At 40.9% G+C, this 22,924-nt stretch overlaps 2 protein-coding genes across 4 annotated transcripts; one reads left to right on the forward strand and one right to left on the reverse strand.

Annotated features, from left to right (window-relative positions):
• Window positions 1-1,498: 1,498 nt before the first annotated feature.
• ccdc28b (coiled-coil domain containing 28B) lies at window positions 1,499-7,449 on the forward strand. 2 transcript variants are annotated; one of them, XM_063496646.1, is made up of 6 exons: window positions 1,499-1,712; window positions 2,761-3,068; window positions 3,391-3,560; window positions 3,792-3,946; window positions 5,801-5,823; window positions 5,960-7,449. In XM_063496646.1, exons 2-6 carry the CDS (start codon window positions 2,833-2,835, stop codon window positions 6,012-6,014), a joined length of 639 nt encoding a protein of 212 aa, XP_063352716.1. In that variant the 5' UTR covers window positions 1,499-1,712; window positions 2,761-2,832; the 3' UTR covers window positions 6,015-7,449. The 2 variants fall into 2 exon arrangements, with proteins under 2 accessions (XP_063352716.1, XP_063352715.1); XM_063496645.1 differs by having other exon boundaries at window positions 1,499-1,728; window positions 5,960-7,447.
• Window positions 7,450-7,473: 24 nt separating this feature from the next.
• On the reverse strand, window positions 7,474-22,729 carry LOC134644012 (TOG array regulator of axonemal microtubules protein 1). 2 transcript variants are annotated; one of them, XM_063496644.1, is made up of 24 exons: window positions 22,277-22,729; window positions 20,564-21,746; window positions 18,385-18,445; window positions 16,929-17,057; window positions 16,499-16,762; window positions 16,097-16,374; window positions 15,736-15,956; window positions 14,994-15,094; window positions 14,710-14,874; window positions 14,534-14,602; window positions 14,057-14,226; window positions 13,455-13,617; window positions 11,769-11,996; window positions 11,264-11,387; window positions 11,064-11,169; window positions 10,551-10,786; window positions 10,281-10,439; window positions 9,749-9,875; window positions 9,534-9,649; window positions 9,237-9,420; window positions 8,890-9,109; window positions 8,717-8,803; window positions 8,372-8,626; window positions 7,474-8,279 (listed from the first exon to the last, which is right to left on the reverse strand). In XM_063496644.1, the coding sequence occupies exons 2-23, from the start codon at window positions 21,596-21,598 to the stop codon at window positions 8,373-8,375; spliced, it is 4,497 nt and encodes a 1,498-aa protein (XP_063352714.1). In that variant the 5' UTR covers window positions 21,599-21,746; window positions 22,277-22,729; the 3' UTR covers window positions 7,474-8,279; window position 8,372. The 2 variants fall into 2 exon arrangements, with proteins under 2 accessions (XP_063352714.1, XP_063352713.1); XM_063496643.1 differs by having other exon boundaries at window positions 7,474-8,626; window positions 22,277-22,728.
• Between the last annotated feature and the right edge of the window lie 195 nt (window positions 22,730-22,924).

Here is a 22,924-nt window from a genome sequence, read left to right on the forward strand (position 1 = left end):
TGCCATAATAAAAAGAAATATTTTTGTATTACTTTAAACCTTGTTGGATTCTGTTTTATTCTCAGTCCACGCTGCTTACAAAATTTCTTTACAAGTAATAATGATGAATAGCCATCCCTGTTGATTCCTTCATAATGGGAACTCCATGCAGGAGTGGAATCATCCTACATGCTATTTCTTTTGGGATTGATTTAAAAATGAAGGATTCCTTTGCCGTTTGATGCCTTGGTGTTCGCCAGACTCCAAGCATTAAGTTTAGAATTTAAAAACTACAGTTTCTTCTCTTTTTAGAAAATCGAAACACTGATTCACAGGTCCATAAGACCTGTTTCCACTGATTTTCAGTCCAGTTGTTGTTTAATTTTGCATACCTCAGGCTTTTGTCACAGTTTCCCTTCCTCAAACAATGGCTTCTTCTAAGTAGCTTAGGAACCAAAACACCATTCCTCTGAAAATAGTAAGACACAAGAACTGGATGGAAAATGAGTGAAGAAGCAGCCAATGTCCAAAGAAAAGCTTTTAAAGACTTCCAAAAAACCTGGAGAACTATTGCTCAATACCACGTTTACATTTTTTTTTAAGAAAGTGTGAATCCTTGGGAGCAAAATAAAAAGAAATGGTGGCTTGAGCTTTTTGCATAGTACTGTTTGACCTGTATGTTCCAGCTGGTTGAGCTCAGGCTGAGATGTCCCAATGCCATCGTGCTTCTTCTGTTGCAAGATCCCACATTTCCCTATTTTGTGGCGTTGTCAGTTTAATTTACTGAGCAATAAGAGAAACATTGCATTGCATTCATACAACCACCGAATCTTTCTGTTAAACATAATTGTCCCCACCAGACACAAACAGATGCATACCACAGCCTGCATCCTTTCCTCGAGGAAAGGATGCAGCCTGATCAGGTTCTGCACACACAGGCAGCATGGAGGAGTTACAACAAGAAACAAAAAGGTCCAGCATAAGAACATTACATCTGCCTGAAATTCGGGTCAACTTATAAGCCTATTTTCAGTCATGTTGCTAGTTTGCATCTAAAATGAAACTCAGGTGTTTGGACAAGCTACGTTCAAAATTTCTTGTTCTGTTTAACATCCGTTGGAAAAAAAAAATACTTTTCATACAAAGGCTAAAAATTCCCATCTGTAAGCTGAGGAGAAAAAGAGAACAAAATCCCCCCCCCCCCCCCCCCCCCCCCCACCTCAACGGATCAAACAAATCCCACGCCCATGGCCACAGGGAAAGTCAAAAAAAAGCGTGGAAATTCCTTGTTTACGTCCTGCATATACTGACACTGCAACACGTCAGTGGTGTTAGCAAAAGATGAACACTGGCGTCCCCGTGTGGCCTTGTTCAGTATCACCCTCGGGGCCTTGATGGAGCAGTAAGTAGGATGTTTACAAAGAGCCATCCAAGGCGGTGCACAGCAGCATCCTGCCAGTCAGTAACCTGCGTGGAGCAGTCGCTCCTCCCCCCGTGGCGCACGGCCGGGTGGACTGGCCCTTTAAGAGGAATAAAAACGACAGCTGAGCTCCGCACGAGCCAAGCGCGGCATCGACGCTCTTTACATTTCATCGGTAATAAATACCGTGGCTGTACGGATCGTTCGGTGCCACTGTATTACATTTCTTTTTAACATCAGGATTCATATGAAGTGGACTTTTAAATCCTAGGAGGAGAAATGCGAGCCGGCGCCCTGCCGGCGTTGCTCTCTGGTGCGTAATTGATTCGGTAAGTCTTATTTGTGTCATCAGCAGACGATGCATTCCGTTTACGCGTCTCCTTTCACGGAACTGAACCCGGTGGCGCAGCGACCCGCAGTCCGCTTATTGTTCTTTACTCGGGAGAATAATTCTCCCGCTAAAAGCAGGATTTCAGCGCAGAAAGTTGCCATTGTGTATTATTGTAGTGGCCATCTTTGGCTCCTACTTTGAACAGAGGCTGGCGCAGTGTTCACCAGATAACTGCTGTCACAACAGAGATTGCATTCATTGTAATGAGAGCGCGCGATAAATCCAAGGCAAGACCACCATAAAATGTAACTAAGGAACGACAAACACAGACACTCTGCTGTAACAGTTTCACGGCGCTGAAAACCGACAAGAGCTCGGGTCTTTTAATGCTATTGCGCCGCTGTGAAAATCATAATTCATAAAAAATTTAGACTGAATGCATTTATTGACTGACGCATTAAATTCTAATGGCCTTTAATGTCTTTATCGTACAGTGTTGGTCCATAACGCTCCACAAGAATGGAGAACACAGACTTTCATTGAGCCTTTTGTCTAAAAGTTATGTTTATTTTGGATGATGGCGTATTCTTTTATAGGCTCTTGGTGCAATAGGGTCCTTTTTCTTGTTAAAGTGCGTTCCTTGATTTCTTCATCACTCACGCAGGCTTCTTAAGTTAAAAAAATGTACACCATCCAGTTTAGTTCCCACATATTTTCCTAACCATATTCCACTTTCAGTATCTTTCAAGTCTCCAGTTTCACCTTTTTTTAAACACCAAGGAAGCAAAACCATTAATCATCTACCGAATAAATCCTATACAGGAAATATGTGCCTATATATTTCTTATCAAATTATAAATAGTGGAGGAACTGTTTGTTTTGGATTTTACTGTAAGCACCTGGGGATGCTGTTAAGCCAGTTAAAGCTTCCCTAAACATGCAGAGGGGAGCATTCTGGGCTGCAGCACTAATTTTGGCACAATGACAATCCTCCACAGGCTGCTGCTTTTCAAACTTCCTACCTTTGTAGTTTCAGGACTTCCTGCACACCAGCCAGGCTGCACCTCAGGGAGCTTCTCCTAATAGAACTAAGTAAATAACAATGGAAGACAAGCGCAAGAAGCGAAGCCCAAAGGTGTCCCTCCCCCAACCGCCTCCACCGCCCATCAACCCCCGCAAGCTCTCCGTCTTGCCTGCCAGCAAAAGTGCCACTTTCTCCCTCGGCCTGCCGCAGCCTCCCTCCCCCAAGAACAGAGGCAAGTATAAAAGGTCCATAGGAGCACCGGGACAGCCCAAAGAGGTGTTCGCAGCGGTCGTTGCTCCACCAAAGATCACCAGGTTTGTGTCTTAATGTAGCAGGAAGACCTACCAGGACTGCACTGCTTTGTGGGGGGTGGGCAGACAGTGTGTGTATGTTCAGCGATAATGGTGTTTCACATTCAAAATAAGAAAGAAATGGTTTAATGCATCAGGTTTTCCTCCAAGACCAGCACTAAAATAACTCACTAAGACAACGCTGTGTTTCACCTGCATTTGATGATACAGCAGGATACAGATTTGGTTCGACTGGGTGTTGTTTTTGTTTTGCTTGTTTTTTAAATGTTGTCATATGTTAACAAAAATAAATAGTTGCAATGTTATCTTGTTTTTTCTCTGTCAGACCCCACAGGGAGAAGCCCAGGGCCCCCCAGCCAGCAGGGCCCAGTAAAGTAGTCCAGTCGTCCCCCCTGCAGCACTCCTTCCTCACAGATGTCTCAGATGTGAGAGAGATGGAGGGAGGCCTCCTCAATCTCCTCAATGACTTCCACTCAGGCAAACTGCAAGCTTTCGGTAAGGTAACCTTGATAAGATCCCCCCCCCAGGAGAGTATTCTATTACTGGCTGAAAATAAAGGCGGGTGAAAAGTGGCTTTGTTACACGAATCAGGCTGAAATCAAATACATGCTGTGCTATTTTTTACGCCTCTGCTGCCATGGAAATACTTTTGACTTTGATGTAATCACAAGAGACGACACACTGTGCCATCAGATTCAGGTCTGGTTTAACCTGTCTGATTTCCAGGTAAAGTATGCTCCTTTGAGCAGCTTGAACACGTGCGGGAGATGCAGGAGAAGCTGGCACGACTGCACTTCAGCCTTGACAGCCACGTGGAGGAGCTTTCCGAGGACCAGAGGAAATGTGCCTCCGACCACAACCTGGAACACCTGCTCTGCAACGTAAGCATGAATCCCAGTGGCAGCAGCACTTTAAAGTGGACATGAAACACCACATGTATTAAGGCTAGTTTGCATCACAGAGCTCTACTCTAAAAGAACGCTATAGATTTAACACTATCTGTAGAGCTGGATTTAAGAAATAAGTGTTGAAAGGTTTTAGAGCACATGTAGCACCATCTTGTGCCTATACAGAATGTGATGTCACTGGGTTGGCTAGTTGGCCAGAGCCGTTGAGTAAGTCGGGGTCGTGCCAGGTTTCAGAATTTGCTGGATCATGAACCCTTCAAGCAGTTTAATTGTGTGCTGATAACATACAGACTTTTTTTTAACCTTCTTACCCTTTAAAAAAAACCCCAAAACAACAAACAACAAGGTCCACTGGAGTGAATGGAGATGACGCAAGTCTTCCATGCAACAGCTGTGGTTGCTGCTAATAGACTTGCATTAGTCTATGTTACCTAACTAGTCTAACATTGTCCCGTTTGATTTTTCCTCATCGGGTCAGGTGTACAGACCAATTAGCTGGCAGAGCTGACGCCTACAGGATGTGAACAGCACTATTTTATGTAATCCTGAAGTGTGATTTAACTCCCAGTATTCACAGAGTTAAGTTTGTCTTTTCCCAGGCACACCTGGGAAGATACAAGATAACAGGTTACTGCATGCACATCACACCACAACCAAAACTAACTTTCTTACCGAAGCACAGCTGGGAATCCTAACATCCATCAGGATGTCCGTAGTGGGGGAAGAAAAAAAGAACAAAAATCCCCACATTAGACTTTCGACTCTCCTTCATTTACATTTATTTACATATTTCCTCAGTGGCTCCTGTTTTCATTGGTTAGTATCTATTTTCCTATGGACATGCTGATGGATGTTAGGATTTCCAATTGTGCTTTGGTAAGAAACTTAGTTATGTGTATGTTGATAACTGTTTGGCTGTGCTTGGGAAATGAAAGACTTAACCTGGTGATAATAACTGGGTTTCAAATCTCACCTTAATGCTCCATAAAATAGTGCTACGGCTTGTACTCCTTAGTTGAGCTGTATTGTTAGGTGGCTGTACATTTTATAGTGTGGGGTTTTTGGGTTGTTTTTTTTTGTTTTTTTGAGTGATATGATTTCTGGAGTAAGACATTCAGATGCTTTTTGTTTGTTTGTTTTTTCCCCACATGAGAAGGCTGTGAGGAAAAGGAAAGTTTGTAGAGCTGATATCTCCACAATTGGGCATCTCAAACAAACAAAAACTTTTGATAAATGGTACTATAGATTGAAGGAAAATGTAATTTTTTTATTTGGACAAACCAATGAATTTAAATCCTATTACTGTAATTTTCCACATGAAATTCAGTTTCGCTGAACTGTTGGCTCGTTTAAAAAGGAAAAAAAAAGCTCTCTGGTACAGTGATGTGCCATCTAAGAATGCCTTGACAGTTTCTATTGTTAGTTTGTTGTGTGGCTCCTACTGTAGTTACCCATGCCTGGGGCTGCTATGCTCACTGCGGGAAGCTGCAGTGCTCTGTGTGACTGAGGTGAGAAAAACCCTTCAACTCATTTACAGACACTGCTGCCAGGAATACTCTGGCTTCTAGCTGAAGCCAGAGTGGATAATTGGGCCTCAGAGCAGATGGGCTGTGAAGCAACTTTACTTTGTATCGAAGCTTAACGTTTGCTTCTGGAAACACTGTAGTCGAATGATGAGAGCGTAACTCAAATATTGATCTGAAATGCACAGGCTGTTATGTAACATGATCCCACAGTGAGATTACTGCCATTCACTAGCGCTTCACTTTCTATTTTTGGCTTTGTTTTCAATACCCCTCTCTCCTGTTTGCTCCTTTGTTTCTGCAGCTTGAAGAGCTCAGCACCTCAATGTATCCTTTTCTTAGCTCGAATGCCTATTTGTTTATGGGAATTGCCCCGGCAGTCCAGGAGCGGACGCTGGATTTGAATGATGTGTTTTCAGTTCAAAGTCCTTCTGTGGTGAATCCTTAATGTGTGCACGTTCAGACAAAAGCTCCACTTGGCTGAGAATCAGGACCTGCCCAAGACATCTGGTCCCTGACAGAGTGAGGTGTACGAGGTGGCAACCACACACTCGTCTAACGTGGAATCGATCCAGCTGCCTTAGTAACAGGATGGAAAGATCAACGGGAGGAGGGGCTCGTTTTTTCCATTTGGTCAGTGAAGCTGAGGGAACAAAGCAAGGACTCGAGAGCAGCAGAGCATTAACTGAACACTCGGTCAAAATCATGAACCCCTTTCATTCATAACACAAAAAAAGAAACTGGATGGTTAACTGATCAGGAATCTGTGAGAATATGCTGTATGCTAACTTTCCCTTGGCTTTAGTTACATAATTTTAAGAAAGACGTCAATCCAGGTGAGTGAACTCATTGGCTCTGTTGTGTTTTCATGCCAAAAAGCACATTTAATGAGACTTCGAAATATTTATACTGTTTCTTTTTGTTGTATGTGTATGCCTAATCTGTGACATATTCCATCTAACTGTATGCATCCGTAAGCAAAGGTAAGGAATTTGCACATTCAAGTAGCAAACGCATTCGGCCCTTTTGACAGCACCACTGTGGCTAGCTCTGAAGTTTAAAGGGAGTTTTGCTCTTATTCTGAAAGCACTCCCTCATTTTTATATCTTTGCTAAAGGTTTGCTATTGGAAAACACTGGACATAGAAAACAAAATGTTTATTTTCTGTGTATATTGCTGATATCAATTTTGAATTATGTGCAGTTTAGCTGCTGTATTGGACAGGATTACCTTTAGGCTTTTTTCTTTAAAAAAAATAAAAACAGCAGTAGCAGCATCCCTCCAAGCACAAGCTAGTTCACCCTGCTGCTGAAATGCTAGAAAATCACGTACCATTGCATGAAGGTCAAACAGTAGTTTGTTCAGTCTTACAAGGACTGCACATGCGTAGTGTTTTGCAGCTAGCATAAATTTCTAAACAGTGCTATTTCAAAATGGCAGCTACTTTGATATAAAGGTTCGGTGATTATGATTTGTGTTTTATTAAATTACAAACCTGAGAGTGTACTTTGGATGTCATGTTTAATCATGACCATAGGATTACAGAGATATTAGTGTTCACTGTTAAACATGAGAGCATTTTTGAAGCAACGCTCCACCTTTTTTTTTTTTTCAAAATCGTGCGCTAAGCCTACCTCTTTTCAAGCCTTTGATCAGTCCTCTTTCAAGGATTCTTCACAGCCAGACATTTTTGTTTTTTTACAAATGAAGTGTAGTCGTCATCAGAAGGCTAGTTATTGTTAGCTTTTACTAAGCATGTCATGAATGAAGCATAAGGAATTAAAAAAAGAACAGCTGAAGCTTGTGTTTCCAGTAACTCCACCTATTAATAAAGCTATATTAGATTACCTAAGATTAATAATGTGTGTTTAATGGACAGAAGTCATCTTTCAATTTTAAAAATGATGTATTGTTGTGATTAGCAACTTAATCCTTCCACCCCATTTTCAGTCTTTGAATGAGGCACGCTGAAGTTGGTTTTACAGAAATAAAACAGTTTATTCATATATATTCTTGCTCTTGTTCACAAACAAGTTCAGTTATAATTTAACAATAGATGAGTTAGAAGGCTACTTGAAGACTGGCACTATACTGAGACAATATCAGACCTGGGCTGTGACTGTTTCTCAGGCAAATGAAGAAGTAAAATTTTTCCCTTCTCAGAGTTCGAGACCAACCTTCCTCTACGAGTCCACGTACACATAAATCAACAGTTTTGATCAGCCAGTAAATTTTGGTCATGCAAAAAGAGACATAGTACCAACTCAGCACATTATATATGACTTTTAAACCATTACACAAGAGATAAATTATAACTGTACCGTCATACAGCAAACATATAGAATAAGCTAATACTGTGCAAAAACACATTTGAGCTGTACAAAAGTATTTTTTTGTACGTTGCTTGTTAATCTCAGTTCAAAAATCTCCAACTACATAAAGATATTTTAAAAATATCACATCACATCTGATGAAACAGCAAAAATATACAACTTTCAGGTCCCTGTGTTCTTCCTCTTCTTTTTGTGCATTTTAATTTTACATTCTGCAATAGTGTCTCTGATTTGTCTACAGTACATGTAGAGTTTATGGAAAAACAAAAACAAAGCAACAACAATGAGCTACTTTCAAAGTGCAAAGAGAGCAGGTTGGGCATGTGAAAGACCTGATGCCATTATGTTACAGCCATCCATGCTTCTGTACCAGAAGGAATCTCACTGAGATAAGAATAAGAGCTCCAACTTCTTAAGGACTTTCTCTGTGTTTATATAAAAGTGCAGGCACTATAAGAAATGATAGTGAAACATCTTCAAGTAAGATCAGTTTTAATGCTGTCCCTCTTTCGACATTTGGTTCTGTTTGGAGTCTGCTTTACCTTATGATAAGGTCCTCAGGATATCATTTAGACTTTTATGGACATTGGCAGGCTGGGAGGCGGCACACTCGCTCAGGCTTGGCCCCATCTGGACATAAAGGGCTTGGCACAGGTTGGCGGTAGCACCCCTTACGCTGCCGCCCCGGCCATGAATGGTGCCGCTGTGGGTAGAGGTGCCCAAGAGGTGCCAGAGCAAGGGCAGCACTTTCTGCTCTACCATCTGGGGCTTACGAGGGTAGAGCTCTGTCACAAGATCTAAATATAGAAGATGAGAAGCAATACACTGCATTTAGATACATCAAAGCAGAAGCTGATTACAGTGCAGAACTAGGACACCAGACATACCTGCAACCTTTTCGATAAGGTTCACCTTTGCCTTCCCGCTTAAAAACTGAGCCTTGGCGCAAAAAGGCTGAAGGAGAAGTATGTTGTCTGTAGTAGGCAAAAAAATGAAAGTCAAATTAAAGCAATTTTTTAACCAAAACTTTCTCTTCTATTTTAATGCTCAAAGTAAGTACCTATATTTAAGATGAGTGCATTAATAGCTCCAATAGCAGCAGAGCAGATGGCATTGTTCTTTGAGTTGAGGTGATTGTCCACGATTGCTGGGACCAGGATGTTGACCACTTGGGACAGGTTGTCCTTTAACAAGTGGATGATTTTCTGTAAAGACTCCAGGGCATACAAGTTGACCTTGCTGTTGGACTCCTGCAGCCTGGCTCTGAAGGCATCAAACACCTAGAATTAGGGAGATCGGAGAGTGAAGGATAAACACTTTGTGGTCTTTTCATTATAATGACAACAGTGACAATGTACATAAAGAAATACTAAATGGATTTGAAGGGAAAAAAATGAAAATACTAACCGGGAATATACTGTTGATAACCATGTTTGGGTTGTTTTGGCAGTCAGCCACTAGCTGGTCGATGCCTTTGATCCTCTCTCTGAAGTCCTTTGAGGCCAGCAGATCCGAGATCTGCTTGATGTACTCAGTCTTGTCTGCAAAACTCTGTGTCTGAGATCTACAGCTGTAATGGCTGTGAGACTCCCTGTATATAAAATGCATCACAATTCACGTGTTTTCCATATGTATTACACATTTGTGAAAAATAAATTTGCCTTAATGGGCTACTCTGGTGCATTGGTTGATATCTACACCCACCTGTTGGTCTGGTTGAGCGGCTCTCTGTTGAGCGATGAGGCTCTGACTGTACCGCTGCCCGGGAGGGAACGTCTGCCTCGGGCTGACTGAGTATCTTGAGGCATCTCACCAAGACCCTAACCCCCCCCCCCAACAATCTCAGAGTTAGATGCCTATATTTAACTTCCAGCCAAAATACCAATTTTCCTGTAAACATAAACAGAAAGAAATGGTACCTTTGTCTTTAGAGTGAAGACGGTGTCTCTGACAGTCTGCAGGTCTTTGGTAGGGATGTATTTCTCCAGGATCTTTTCAAATTCTGGATGGGAAGACAGGGACAGCAGCATTCGACGGCCAAAGTACCTTTGAGGGGAGAAGGTGTAATATTATCTCATTTGTTAAAGTGGCACTTTAGATTTGCAGTTCGAAAGCAACGGAAAAGCATTTCTAAACATATTTTAATGAAATGCAAGGTAATTACAGTACAATGACACCAAAACAAATAGTGTCTACAATAACAAAGTCAATTCCAGCAATAACTGCAAGTAGATTTAGATTGTACTATATCCTTTTGATGGTCTAAAGATTTTTTTAAATGTCTCAAATTTGACATTTTCCTCCCACTGTTATCTGTTATTGCTGAATGCTTTTTATGGTAATACACAAAAAATATAATCTCACCGTTCAAGCAAATATGAACGAGTTGTAAAAAAGTTAAAACACAAAAATTGAATGAATTGATATGAAAGATTTTTTTTTTTAACATACCTGACTTCTTGTGAGGAGTCTTGTGCGAGTTTGGCCACAGCAGGTAAAATTCTGTCAGTGAGATCTTTAGCCCCAGAAAGGAGACGTGCAGCACCAACCTTCTCAACCAAATTAGCCAGATGTTGAGCCATACATTTCCTCACCACTGCATTAAGGTGACTATCAGCAGAGGAGGAAATCAATTCAGCAATCAAAGCTTAAAATTATGTAGTGATCCAAACAGAGAAGAAGCAAACAAACAACAAAGAGCTGTCCTGTGTGTAATCTAACCTGAGTCCTCCAGTAAGTAAAGCATTGATGCTTCGAGTAGGGGTGCAGTGCTGCACCATGCAATCCAGTGCTGCATCTACATCCTGCCTAATGAAGGCATTACTCTCCCCAGCCTTCTGCAGTAAAGCTTTAACTGTCCCCTCTAGCTCCTGGTCCATCGCTCGCTGAAGGTGTGTGTACAGGTCACCCAGGGTACACACGGCAACCCTGGACACTCCCGACCGCAGGTTCTTCACCTAAATAAGATTAGCAATATATGTGCTTAAGGTATAAGAAGAGTAAATGAGCACTGATAACATATTCAAGATATCTATGTGACCAAAAAAAAAATCCCCAATGGAAATTTAGCAAAATGCCAAGCAATTATGGCTGAGACTATATATAATTATGAAGCAAAACTATTAAGACACAGAGAAATTAAATATAATTGCAAAACTGGAACAGCAGAGTCAAACACCGCCATGCATAGATTCCCAAAATTAAGTGGGATTGTTATTCAAAAAATGATATTACCTCTTGAATGAGAGATAGGCAAACATCATGAAGCCGGGCCTGAAGTGTATCTGAGTGATAGTGTGCAAGAGAGCGCAGGAATGTCAGTCCTTCAATCTTCTTCTCCCTACATTCGAAAATAACGCACAAAGGGTAATAATTTTACTCTGTGGTCCACATTCAAAGAGATGCTTAAGGATGATGGATTGATTATTTCTCACCAGTCTTCAGAGTTCAGCAGATTGAAGCTTTGCACCAGCGCCAGCTCGGGTTTGGAAAATGGACACGGCTCTGCAGGATCTGAGAGATTTTTCCTGTGCCCCAAACTGCCAGGGGACAGCTCATCTAAATGGCCCATTAAACACCACACAACACACAGATTCAGTCTCATGTTACATCTCAATCAGGCTGAAAACAAGCGCTCTGTGTGTGTGTGTGTGTGTGTGTGTGTGTGGCGGTGCATTAACAGCAGGTTGTCAAAACAAAGTATTGAAGCACATTACCCAGAGCAAACATCTTATTCACCCATTCTCTGATGGCCCTGGAGGTTTAATTAATTAATGTTCCAACATTTTCTATAAACAAAGGCCTGTTATAGCAATGGTTTGTATCATTATAATGTTACTGAGTATCGTTAAACAGGGACAATGACTTTCTGTGTGCAACAAAGATTATGCAGCATGTAGTAAAAGTCCAGAAATGCTTGGGTTTTTAAGATCCACTCACCTGAACTGTGGGACAGTGAAGGACGGGTTCTGCTCAGGCTAGGTGCCCTCCTAAGACGGGACACATTTTTAGAGTTGGGTGGAACTGTAGGGGGGCCGGGCTGGTGGGGTGGAGTGAAGCACTTAATTGGGCTTTGGGGTCCTTGGGGAGTGTCAGGACTGGTGACAAGAGACTCATCAGAGACAGGGTCTGCTTTAGATGTCACTGTGCTGCCATTCATATGCAGATCTGCAACAGAGAAGAATAACATTCGAATCGCCAGACACAAAAATTTGAACTTTTTACACATGCAAAACATAACATAACAAATCTGTTAAAGTGACAGGCTTCTGTAATTCAGGCGCAGAGGAAACTTACCACCTACATTAGTTGTTGAAAGCAGCACTGCTGAGGAAAAGGCTTTTTTTTCTTTATTATTAAAAACATCTAAACTAATTAAGCGTGTCCTTCCACTGACACTTGTGTGAGAGACCAAGTAGTACCCCTCGTACACTAGCTTTGAGAGAGCTCTCTCTTCTGGACTGAGAATAAAATTAATCCTGGGAAAACTTCTTAATGTCATTTAAAAAACAAAACAACAACAACAATGGCACTAGTGAGTTAAAAATGCTACATGCATTTTAGGGTTTTTAGTTCTAATATCATTATTGTGATTCATACTGTCACCTCTCTATATATAACTGACACTTTTAACAAAACACTTTGTTGTGCACACGCCTGGGCTTCTGAATGCTATGAAATCTGTGTGTGTGTGTGTGCGCGCGCGCGCGTGCCGTCCACAATGATCCGTCATCATCCAATGTGAGAAAACAGAAGATGCTGGTTTAAATTAGAGCTAAATGTGAGTGGGCACTTGAAGACACTCATTTATCATCACCATAATTTTTTCCCCACCAGGAGTTTTTGATGGAGAAACTCTGCTGTGTGTGGGCAGGAAACAATGAAGAGTGGAACAGAGGCAAGTGAGACATTTTGCACTTGTACAAACAGACTGCACGAGTCAGTACTATAGGTCTAAGGTAAAACAGCACAGTTGGCAAATTTTATGAGCCAACGATGTTTTAGCTCTTTCTCTGACATCCGTCCACTTTAATTATGTTGTTTTATGTCAATATTTAAAGATCTCTTTATGTTGGTAATAAGAAATTCCCGGTGTGTGTTCCTCTCTCATGCATGCTCCACTCAGCTTTGTGTGGTTGAGCCACACATTTTGCATTACGTTGGGTGGATACCTCGACCCTAACAGCTGCACATTAACCTTCTCTGCTCCCTTGCCCTGTTGGGGACGCCATCAGTCATCTGAAATCCCACAGGGGGATGTGATAGGATGATCGGACTGTGGAGCAAATCAACACTAATACATACTGTTTACTCTTTAGGCCATTGTGCAAAACAGTTATGTTGTTTTGTGAGTTCAGTATGCCCAAGGGTGCAGCAGACACAAAGCTGACATGTATAGATTAATAAAAAAAAAAAAAAGTGCTATATGAGAAAGTTATAAAATATATAAAGCTATCTGCAAAGATGGATTTTTTAAACCATAACCAGAACATTTATTTTAAAGAAATTAAAGGTTAAAATTAAATTTATCTTCTGTCACAAAAATGCATCACATTTGTTAAATACAAAATAAAAGGCATTTATGATGAGATTAGAGATTTATAAGTTTCAAAAACTTTCTCTTGCCTTTAATAACTAATGCTCCATTTTCCTCTGTTGGTGAATCAGACAGCATCTTCCTGACACGGTGGCGAATCTGATCTGTTGAATACTGCCCTTGACTTATCGGGCCATCTTGTTGATCCAGCCTGTTCTTATCCCGGCCAAACCTTGCATTCTTTATCCTCTCCTGCGCAACCAGAAAACAAAACAAAAGCACACACACAGAGTCAGATTCTGCTAACCGGAAGCTTGACATTATGAACTACGGAGCTGTGTCAATACCAAGTTTTCACTACATATGGTTGATTCTGATATTATAAAAAAAATTTATATACAATATAGATATACAGTTTTTTGTTTAATTTGAAATTAACATTTTAACTTAAAATGTGTTTTGTCTCTCTTCTGACAATTAATCAGGGGTGTATTAAGCAGAGAGTCAAAACACACACGCACAAAAAACATTGACATTATCAGAATACGAATACTTTATTAATCCCAAAGTAAATGATGCCATATGTTATATCGTATATTCAATATAAACATGGCATCAGTATTTACTATTTAAACATCACAGTAATATATAGCAACACTCCTAATCCACCGCCGAACACAGTGTGACTAACCTTAACCTCTTCTGGACGTGGGATGATATCACTGTCTTGGTGACTGCCAGACACAGCTTTGCTATGGATGCCCGCTGAGGGATCGGTGGGGGGTTTGAACGATAAATCACCCTGCTCAAGTGGCAAGAGAACTCCTGGATGGCTGGAGGACACTGCAGTGCCAAGCATGCCTAATAAGCATGAGGGAATAAGATGACTAATCTTTTAGCGGTTTAACTGTGATCATGTAGGAACAAGCAAGTTTATATGTACAAACTTTATTTAAAAATACATCCAGAAAACAGCTGTAATTTACAGCTAGTTGAAAATGTGCAATTTAAAAAACGGATGGGAGAAGTAAAAGGTATGTTGTTGAGTCCTTTATTTAAAAAAACAAAAACAAAACAAGAGCAGCACTGAGCTACATCAGCTTAGTAACACAGCAAAAGCCTGGAAAATCAAATGATAACTTGTATCCTTTAAAGATCTGAAACTTACCTCTGCCAACTACTCCTTCAGACATGTCTGTGCCTGGTGATTTCCTACTGCTGCTGTGACTCTGGGATCCTAAACATCAAAGGAGATAAATAATGAGATTTAATTATTTAAGCACACACAATGCTATTAGAAGGTATACCCAATATAGCACTCTGTTCTCATCGATGCTAGTTGACCTTTGGGATGCTTCTGAGCTTTTAAAGATTCGCGAAAAGCTGGTCTGACCAATGGAGGGGATGGTACCGTTTTCTCTTCGTCAGTTTTGATTATGCCATTGGAGTACGTAACTCTCTGCCCAAACACACCCACCTCAGATGAGAATTCATCTCCCTGGGACAACACTTGGAAGAAAAGAAAGAAAACAAAAAAACAAAAAACAGAAAAAAAAATGTAAATAAATAAAATAAAAAAGACACACGGCAATGCAACAAATGGGAAAAACCTTTCTCTCCTTTTCTACCTTGAAGGCTGCTGAAGTCCGAGGACACAGAAGACCTCAGTTTTGCTGAAGGCACTCTTGCAATGCGAGGTTTCATTCCTGCAGAGGCAGAGCTTCCAGGGCTGGTGAAAGTTGTGACAAGTAAGAAATGATCATGAGAAACTGCCTGGCACCATTCAACACATCATCAGAGAACACCTAAAGACTACAAAGTTAGAGCTTCTTAAAACTGTCAACATGATTAAACACAACAGGCAACATATCCCATATCCCAACACAAGGTCATCTTTATTAAAAAACAAACATCTCCCTGTTACATTTAATATAAAAGATCACTTCATAAGCACATCTATCTTACCGGTTACTTTTTTGTCTCTGGATTTCACTCTATAACTAATGGCTTTTTGTTGTTTTGTGATTTATTTGCTCTATTTTCCGTTGTAAATTAAAAAAATGAAGTAAAATACATTTTTTAAATTAATTCTGCTCCCTTGTTGGTATTTTGATTATAGCAGAAGAGTTCACCAAGAATAAGTATGTGGCTAACTGTTAAAACCGATGCTTCAAATATACTTCCCACTTTATACCCCTGTCCCACTGTCTTTTTTCTTCTTTTTTTTTAATTTATGTATTTGCAGCATATGGAGGTGTCTTTTATCTGGTGTATTAACATAATTTCAGACCAACACAGTCAAACTCTATGAAAATGTGAGGCAACATTGTAAGCAGTATATGCTAAATGCAGAAAATCTGGATCTTTTACCTTTTCATGCCATTAAAACTGGAGTTTGCAACTGAGCTCAGACTAGAAAGTCCACTTTCACTAGTTGAGCTGGTAAGCACTGGAGAAGTGTTTGACAGCGAGTCTAGACCCAAGTCCACCTTCACAGCTGAGTCAGGACTGTCTGGATCCGGACTACTAAGGCTCGCTTTGGCCCGCTTCTTGGCAGCGCTGTTGCGTAGTGAGCGCAGGGAGTTGAGCATCTGTGGGCAAGTTACAAAGCTAATAGGAACTCATAGAGGCTTGATTTTTCATTTTACTTCAACTGCCTGTTCATGCAGGGCCCTTCCTGATGGCTGATTATAAACAACATCCAGTATATAAAATAGAGAGTTGTGCTGACCTCCTGCATGTCCAGAGGATCATCTTCTTGAAGATCATCCACCCCACTGATGCCACCAGGGTCCACATTAAGGGTCTTTTCTAACTGCTTATTCAGAGGGCTTCCTGGGGCATTGGATCTCTGGCCATTAATGGAATGGATGTGCTCTGTTGGAGGGATTACTGGTGAGACGGAGAAGGTGCCTCTGGGACTGCTCAGTGCCCGTCTGAACGATGACGTGGAAGAATTCATGAGGGAGGCACAAAGAGGTCTGGGAGAGCGTCTGCTAGAGAAGTCACCTAGGACAGGATAGTAACCCGAAAACCCCCCCACAAAGGTAAAAAAAAGAAAAAAAGAAAAAAGTTTTTGACATTACAAACCAGCACATATGGAATGAAGTCTTTTTTTTCCCAACTAGATTACCTTTTGCAGCACTCGCTGTCTCTCTCCAGGGGCTGGTTTCTCGCTGTTGGGGGCTGTTGTCCTTCTTGTTGGGCCAGGTGTTGGACATAGAGAGGGAGGAGTCTGCATGACGGCGGGATGGGGTTGGGGTAAGCATGCCCCCTGGGAGCATAGCCAGTGGGTAAGAGGGCAGAAGAAAGGAGCTGGATGTAGTAGAGTTTGAGGGGAGGGAAAATGTTCGCTCAACGCTGGGGTTCCTCGAGAGCAGACGTCCTTTGGGTGCCACTGTCAGACATTACATTCACTCATCAGACCCATGAAATACTGTGTAAGGACACTAAATGGTTAATGCCACTTTAAGTGTACTTTCAAGAATTTACTCAAATTTAATTAAAAATAAATCAATAAAAAGAACTTTAAATGTAAAAATATTTTTGAAATAACTCCATACCAACATCTGGGTCAGAAAAGTTTGTGGTTTTAAAGATATCAGGTTCTAAGTTGAGGCTTCCACTTCTCCTGAGATGTGCAGGAGACTCCCTCCTTCGGGAGCCCTGGGGCTTTCGGGGCTCCGTTGAACCTAGACACAAAGTATATTTTCACATTTTCACTAAAAACAGAAATGCTAAAAAGTAGTTACTAAAATGACAGCAATAAAAAAAAAACCCTAATAATGCCTATTATGAAAAAGTTTATCGACAAAGTCCAATAAAGTTTTTTTTAAATTTGAGAATTCGATCCTTTAGCCAAGAGGTTTAATTTTCTGAACAGCTCAGAAAACAAACAAACATGAAAAGTAAGTAAAAAAAGGGATTGGAAAAAAGTCATTGATTAATGTGTTTTCCATTCTGCTGGTAAACTCTGGACTGGAGATTTGCGGCTTGATTCCACTCTCACCTGTGAGCACAGGTAAGACGCACCAGCAGCCATAGAAACTGCACATTTACACAGTGACGTTACGCAAGAGTGGAAAGTTTTAGCCAAACACACTATTGACTTGTATTGGGTGTTAAAGAGGTCACTAAATTTCAATATTTCAGGCACATGTCCAAACTTGTTAGCTTTTTTAGGCTTACCACTAGCATGTCCCTAACTTACAAAAACATGGTGCAGCAGTATTGGAAGTGAGTCTAATCTCTTCAATCAACAATAAAGCAAGCCACAATAACTTTGATGCTGCTATTTTTACTGCCCGTGTCCATCCTGAAAATTATTATGCTACCTTTTAACACGCTGAAGTAAGTTTGACACGTTCCAACCAAGCTTCAGCTCAAAATACAGCACAGATCCTTCATTCTCTTTCAGTGTCAGTAACTGCTTTTAAACTAAATGAACAGCTGCTGTCGATGCCCCTTTCTGTGGGACTGCTGTACTAATCAATAGCCGTACTAACCAACAGTGAATTAGCATGGCATTTTGTTCCAGTCTCTGTTGGGATCTGGCAGAAGTGTTGGTCATGTCGGCACCCTTTTATTTAATTGGACTGGTATGCAGTCAGATTATATAAATATATGCATTTTTATGGGCCCAGTAAACACTGCATTTATGGTGTGCTCCCCCATTCATTTAGTCAGGGATTTTGTCCTGTTAGCCCAAACTTACTGCCTATTAGAACTTTAATAAACAGCTACCTTTTGGAAAACTGAACAGTACATGAGCAGTACTGTCTCTCCTGGCATGATGTGAACTGGCATGACACCAATCTGGCAAGCAGCTTGTCAGCGTGCTCATCTCACGGTTTTCGTTGACATGTGGAACAGTAACTCCTTTGACTCAGGATGCTAATCCAATTTAAAGCTGCTCAAGCTGAAGTTGAACATGACAAGCTGTCAACTGCACTTGTCAGCTTACTGTATATGAAATTAATGTGAAAACAAATGTTAAGAGAAGAAAGTTTTGGTACTTACTAAAACTGGGTATGTAGGTTTCTGGCTTCCTGGACAAAGAAAGGCTGTCCCCATTTGCCCCCTGTGAAAGAATATACAATTATTTCTTTAAATGGTAAAAAATTAAGTATAAAAGGTAAAACAAGTGGCATAAAAACAAGTGCTGCTGTCTGATAATCATCTCTGGGGTTTCAACAGGGAAACATTCACAGTTCAGCACATCTTTTTTCAGCCACAGTTGACAGTACTAGCAATTCTAGGCCAATTATGAGACTCGCACATACTCTGCCACTTCACATTGTATTTTTCCTTGTGTGAAATTGAAAAATAACTCAATCAAAAACACAGACACACACTACATCACTAATTCACTAAATGCTTTCCTCCTGCAGAGAAAAGCATTTAGTGATGTCCATAGGTTCCAAACTTTGAGCAGTTACTGACACGCTAAACCTTTTATATCTATAGTCTCTCCAGTTATTTCTGAGCCTGCTAAAATGACTGTGGAAAAAAATGTTTGTAATTCCTAAAGGGTGAATTCTACACTGCCAACTTGATTGCTTCATTTCAAATACACTGTGGTGGGTTGGAGAGGAAAAAAATTACAAAAATGATGAACCTTGTCCAAAGGCTAACTATAACGGGGACCTCAATGTAATGTCATTCACTCAACAAAGGGACGCAGGAGATATTTAGTCAGCTGGAAACATCTGGCTTACGGTCTTTCTGCTACTCTAAAGTTTAATTTGGTGTATGATGTCCACTGTTCACATTTAAGTTTTAAGGTCACAACGCAACCTTAAAAAGATGAATAAAGACTGCTTTGTTTTTTGTGTATTTTTTTGTATTTCAACCACTCAGATAAAACAGTGAGGCTGAAATTAGTTCCGCTGCCTATAATCTGATCAGCACTCATAGCAGAGCACTTGGCATGATTGCAATCAACAGTGGAGCAGTCAATAGGCCATGTTTTGCAAGCATAACTCTGTGTTATTACCAATTATGTTTCACGGTCCCTTCAGTAACTGTGCTATCTGGTAATGGGGTTGCTGGGAAACAGACACTGCTGTAAACGCAAGGTTTCTCGAATACAGGTTCTGAGCTGGATATTAGTTCCCAGAACAAAACACAATCAATTAATAGCTAATTTTAGAAAAAGCCAGGGGATTATTAAAATAAAGCTGGTAATGGCTTAATAAGTTCTTATAGTTTGTTAGGTTACAAATGACATGTTCTCCATTCCTTCCTTCAAACAACCAAGGGGTAGGTTGAGAGTTACTCTCGCAAGCCTTGTACTTGAAACTGGGCGCTCATCCTTGCAGCAATGGTGTCACTATGCAGGAAAAATGAGTCAAATACTGTATTTCCTACAGGAATAGTACCAGTGAGAGTCTATCCATTTATCCCTGGTTATAAAGAACTAAGAGCCAAATTAATTCACCGATCTTAGACTATTTTCATACGCCAAGTCTTTTTCAAAAAGAAAAAAGTGGGGGTGTTAAGGCAGTTCTAAAAGAAGACGTGTGCAAGGATGTATTAAAAAAAACGTACAAAATGATACACAGAAGCAAAACCCTTTCCTCTGCTGCTCTTTATCACATACTGCATCATGAGAGCTATATCTATATTTAGGCTTTATCCTCAAGACTGTCTCTGAAGAAAAAGCCACCTCTAAAATGTCTTATAAATCTTTGGATGGCTGCCTCTAGTTATCACTCATCTCACTAAAAAATACTGATTTCTGATAATGCAAACATTTATGTTATCTGCAAGCTAAGCATGAGTAAAATAAGACAGACAACAAGGACAAAAATAACCACTCCTTTCATGCAGTGACTGCAGTTGTTGGCTCATTGGGGGAGAAATCAACATGAATTGCTTTGATACTGAGACACTCAGTAGTTTAAAGGAAAATATTAAAAATATTCCTTTGTTTAGGCAGTCAACAGATGAACAATCATGCCTTAATGTGCAAAACTGAAATTTGCTTCATTAACGTGAGTCAAAATCATCTGTTATTGGGGAAAATTAACTGGCGATAAATCAGATAATTCCTCTAAACTATGTCTTGTTTTGACATGGTAAGAGAGAAAAAGCACACAGGTATTTAAAAACAGATGCTAAATCATTGAAAGTTATCCAAATGGCATAATTATCATAAAAGATTGTTGAGATTATCCCCAGTGTTGATGAGCTCCACCTGTTCAGTGCACTTTCCGTTGGGTGTACTGCACTGCTGTTGGTCATTCTCAGTGGACGAGAAGCTCGACATCTCCCAGGGTAGTTTGTTCTTTCCTTTGCCCGCGCTGACAATCCTCCTTTGAAGTGGAAGGTCATCGGTGAGGGAGCCTAAGCTGCCATAGCCATATAATCTGTCACAGTCTGGTTCTGTTCTGTGGCTCCTGGCACTACTTATCCGCCCTCCATTCAACACCCAGTCTAGATCAGCTCCAGAACCATACTGTGGTGAGCACCGCTGGCCCGATTTGGGCACCACCAAGCCATACTCCACTACACCTTCTGAGGAGAGTTTTGGAAGTATGCGCCTTGCTCGTCTTGCCTGTACAGCTGCCATCAGACCTTCTGCATCCTCATTCAGTTCAACCATGTCAACAGCTTCCATAAGAGACGGCTTTCTCCGTGCATCAAGGCAATGGTCAAAAACAGCAAACAGCTCGAGGGCGGCATGTCGGACCCTCCTTTTGCTGTCTGCCAGGTATGGTGCAACCTCAAAGCAAAGCTTGGGGATGCTGAAATCTTTCCTAGGATGAGTGAGCATAGCTGCCATAATGATGTTAAGGACATCTTCCCGAACCCTGGAATTCTTGTGTTTCAAGTGGCCAATTACAAGATCCAATACTTGCTGGGGTGGAATAGTTTTCATCAGCTGTCGAAACACATTCAGGTATTCATTCCTGGTGACAGTGCGAGTATCCCCTAAAGCCTTTAGGGCGACTAAGACTATATGTTTGAAATATTTGTCTACAGCTGTATCTAGCTTCCAAATTAACAAGTTTAAAACTTGCAAGGTGCCATAAAACACCTTAAAATTACTATCGTCGAGAAGTCGCGGGAGAAAATTTATAAACGCCTCAATGCCAGCAGAAGGGACTGACTTAATGTCCACTTCTGAGAGGATGTGTTTGAGCTCCTCCACCCCATTTGTGCGATTCTGGTAATTCTTCACATCCAGAAGCTGCTCCTGTAACTCCTGGGTGATCAATCCAGGTATCATTATTGGTACTCTTTTGGTGGATTTGGTCAAATTTTAGAATCCAAGGAAGCAAACACAATCCTGCAAGGCCAGTAATGCTCCTCCTCTTTACTTGGTGCTTTCATCCTGAGTGGTTGATGATGGAAAAACCACAGTCCCGTTTGTCAAGCTGTGAATGCAAAATATAGAGAATTAACAGTCAAGAAAGGGCTTAGCGGTTCCTGTAACACCGCATTAAAATATTTAGCAAGGCAGAGCCACATAACGGTGTATGTTTTTAGCGAGAGCCTCCTAGTGCTCCAGATCGATCACCATGATACGGTAGATAAGGGCGAAGGAACACAACCACTTGTGGCTCTTGGAAACGTAGTTACCGCAAAAATGGTTACGATAACCTTTACGTTTGTATGTTACATTATTTCTGCTTTTTTTAACAATTAGTTAGGCTTTGGAAGTGTGTCGATTGGAGCTTTAGACTGTTATTTGCTACAAAGTAATGCCTTCAATTGACTTACAATTAAACCTTGATCACACGTTACCTCTAAGCAGCCTAATTAGCGAAGCTACAGAGAATCTTAGCTTACTACAACACCACTGAAATGGTGCTAAGCTAACTCGCTGCTCCGCTAATTTTTTTCCACCGTTGTATGCTCTGTGTGGCTGGGCTAGCAAAGTTAGAAAAACAGCAAGAAAACAGACCTTGCATTTTCTCCCGGTCCTCTTCGGCAACGCTGGGCGACCCTATGTGATATTTCGTCGTCCAAATTTCCATGACATACTGCGGACGCTACAGTTCTCTAAGTGCAGACATTTCCCTGGCTGTTTTAGCTGACGTCTGGAGTGTTGAATGTTTGGAAGCTACAGAGGTATTCACCTCGAGAAGAGCCCCCCTCCCACTCCGTTACTTCACACACACAGACACACACCGAAGCTGCAAAATGGCGAATACATGTCGCAAACTGAGTGCTTCCATGGAGACGCGAGCACCAGGCTCCTCCAGGCAGCATCGTCGTCACGGAGCTGCAGCCCAGACTGAGACGTTACGATGAATCTGAGGTGAAGACTCAAAATAGACAGTGATTATAAATGTGATTATGTGAGCGGGAAAATCAAAGTATTTTACATCTAGTTTTCTTCACTGTATATATTCAGCATGTTTTGGAGTTATGTAACTTCCTGACAAAAGTTTAATGTCCATATTTATGTAAATAAAATTTAAAAATTAAACAATACGTTATGGCATGAATATAAAGTGCTGCATTGTGTTACATATAACACACACCCATGTTGGCATAAAATGTAACTCTAAAATAACTTTTTAAGTTATTTATCCAGTTATTTTTTGGT

The sequence above is a fragment of the Pelmatolapia mariae genome, linkage group LG16_19 (genome assembly GCF_036321145.2).
Source record: "Pelmatolapia mariae isolate MD_Pm_ZW linkage group LG16_19, Pm_UMD_F_2, whole genome shotgun sequence".
In the NCBI taxonomy this organism is placed as follows: Eukaryota; Metazoa; Chordata; class Actinopteri; order Cichliformes; family Cichlidae; genus Pelmatolapia; species Pelmatolapia mariae.